Below are 2,394 nucleotides of genomic sequence, written 5' to 3'. Positions count from 1 at the left end.
ATTGCTGAAATACCCTCTCTCTCTCTCAGATTAGCTAAAACTAACTTCAAGTGTTAGGAAAGCGAAATTTTAACTTCGCTTCTAGGCAAAATTATATGGTAATTTCACCATTATCCGCCATCCCGGAAATTTCCCCGCAGTCAGGAAAGCCCAGACAGTGTTTTGTAAACAAAAGGGTTCATTCAACCAGTGTCTAAAAATAACCAACATCAGCCTAGAGTCAGATGTCCTTCACCACCACCCTTCCCCTCCCCACGTACCTATCCAAATCTTCATTCATTGCCCGAGTAATTCATTTCCGTAACTTTGTCCATACTTGGGCCACTATCAGCAAATTTTTTTTTTATTTTAATCCAAATTCCACGTCCTATGAGACGAATAAGTCCTACGGGACGAACCCAATTTCCAAGTCCTACGGGATGAATCCAATTTCCAAGCCCTGTAGGACAAATCCAATTTCCACATCCTACGAGATGGAATTTCCAAGTCCTACAGGACAAATCCAATTGCATGTCCTACATCCTACATCCTACGAGACGGAATTTCTAAGTCCTACGGGATGAATCCAATTTCCAAGTCCTAAGAGACGAAATATAAATGCCACGTCCTCCGTGACGTCCACAAATTCCACGTCCTCCATGATGTCCTCAAATTCCATGTCGTCCGTGACGTCCTCAAATTCCACGTCCTCTGTGACTTCCACATATTCCACATCCTCTCTGACATCCTCAAATTCCACATCCTCCGTGACTTCCAAAAATTCCACGTCCTCCATGACGTCCTCAAATTCCACGTCCTCCGTGACGTCCAAAAATTCCCGCCCTTCGTGATGTCCTCAAATTCCACGTCCTCCATGACATCCACAAATTCCACGTCCTCCACGTCCACAAATTCCACGTCCTCCGTGACGTCCTCAAGTCCACGTCCTACGTGACGTCCACATTTCGTCCTCCATGACGTCCTCAAATTCTACGTCCCGTGACATCCACAAATTCCACGTCCTCCATGAGTCCTCAAATTGGGACATGACATCCACAAATTCCACGTCCTCCGTGACGTCCACAAATTCCACGTCCTCCGTTACTTCCACATATTCCACATCCTCTCTGACGTCCTCAAATTCCACATCCTCCGTGACTTCCAAAAATTCCACGTCCTCCATGACGTCCCCAAATTCCACGTCCTCCGTGACGTCCAAAAATTCCACGTCCTTCGTGATGTCCTCAAATTCCACGTCCTCCATGACATCCACAAATTCCACGTCCTCCGTGACATCCACAAATTCCACGTCCTCCGTGACGTCCTCAAATTCCACGTCCTCCGTGACGTCCACATATTCCACGTCCTCCATGACGTCCTCAAATTCTACGTCCTCCGTGACATCCACAAATTCCACGTCCTCCATGGCATCCACAAATTCCACGTCCTCTATGACATCCTCAAATTCCACGTCCTCCATGACATCCTCAAATTCCACGTCCTCCATGACATCCACAAATTCCAAGTCCTCCGTGACGTCCACAAATTCCACGTCCTCCGTGACATCCTCAAATTCCACTTTCTCCATGACATCCACAAATTCCACGTCCTCCATGACGTCCATAAATCCCACATCCTCCTTGACGCTCGTCCTACGTGATGCCTAAAATTCCATGTCCTCCATGACGTCCACCAATTCCTCGACCCACGTGACGAAACAAATTCCACGTCCTCTGCGACAAAATTAATTCTAAGTTTTATGAGACAACAAACCTACTATCCCCACAATAACCGGTTGAGGCCGTGCGAGAGATAAACATATTTCTTCATTTTAGCCATTCAGGCCACCCCCACATCTTATTAAGATAAAATAATTCCAATCGCCTAGTTGCCACCACCAAAATCAGTTCCCAATCCCATTTATTTCTCAATCCAAATTCATTTAACTTTAGAGGACCCTACCGACTAAATTTGTCAAAATGTTGACTTCAAGTGCCCAACACAATGAGGACTTTAAGTTCTACATGCAGGTAGGAAAAAACCTGGGAATGTCTGGCCAAGAATTACGGGACTGGGTCCAGGGGAAACTAGATGCTGCAAAGGCGGAGAGGGAGATAGAATGAAAATTAAGCCATCAGGTGAGAAAGAGTTGCTCCCCTGATCGTTTCTTAGGCACTCAGTGCCACCAGGCAGAGATGAGGCATCACCCACCAGCATGGGAAACACAAGATGTGTGTCGTAATGTTAAAGCCTCTTAAAGGCAAACTAACCACATGCCTTGTGCTCTTAGAATAAAATGAAATTGATATGCAGTGGTTTTAAAGTAAAGTAATATCAGTTTGTGTTGGAAGGAGTATCCTAGTAACGTAAAATAAAGCATCTTTTCCGACTTCTTGATTATCAACATTCGCACCC

The 2,394-nt window shown here is 45.5% G+C and overlaps 1 protein-coding gene across 1 annotated transcript; it reads right to left on the bottom strand.

Annotated features, from left to right (window-relative positions):
* Positions 1 to 913: 913 nt before the first annotated feature.
* Positions 914 to 1,459, bottom strand: LOC136842146 (cerebellar degeneration-related antigen 1-like). Its single transcript, XM_067109509.1, has 2 exons — positions 1,334 to 1,459; positions 914 to 1,210 (listed from the first exon to the last, which is right to left on the bottom strand). Exons 1-2 carry the CDS (start codon positions 1,457 to 1,459, stop codon positions 914 to 916), a joined length of 423 nt encoding a protein of 140 aa, XP_066965610.1.
* Between the last annotated feature and the right edge of the window lie 935 nt (positions 1,460 to 2,394).

This window comes from Macrobrachium rosenbergii, chromosome 2 (assembly GCF_040412425.1).
Source record: "Macrobrachium rosenbergii isolate ZJJX-2024 chromosome 2, ASM4041242v1, whole genome shotgun sequence".
NCBI lineage: Eukaryota > Metazoa > Arthropoda > Malacostraca > Decapoda > Palaemonidae > Macrobrachium > Macrobrachium rosenbergii.
The sequence above is the reverse complement of the archived record's forward strand: the minus strand, read 5'-3'. Positions and strand labels throughout refer to the sequence as shown.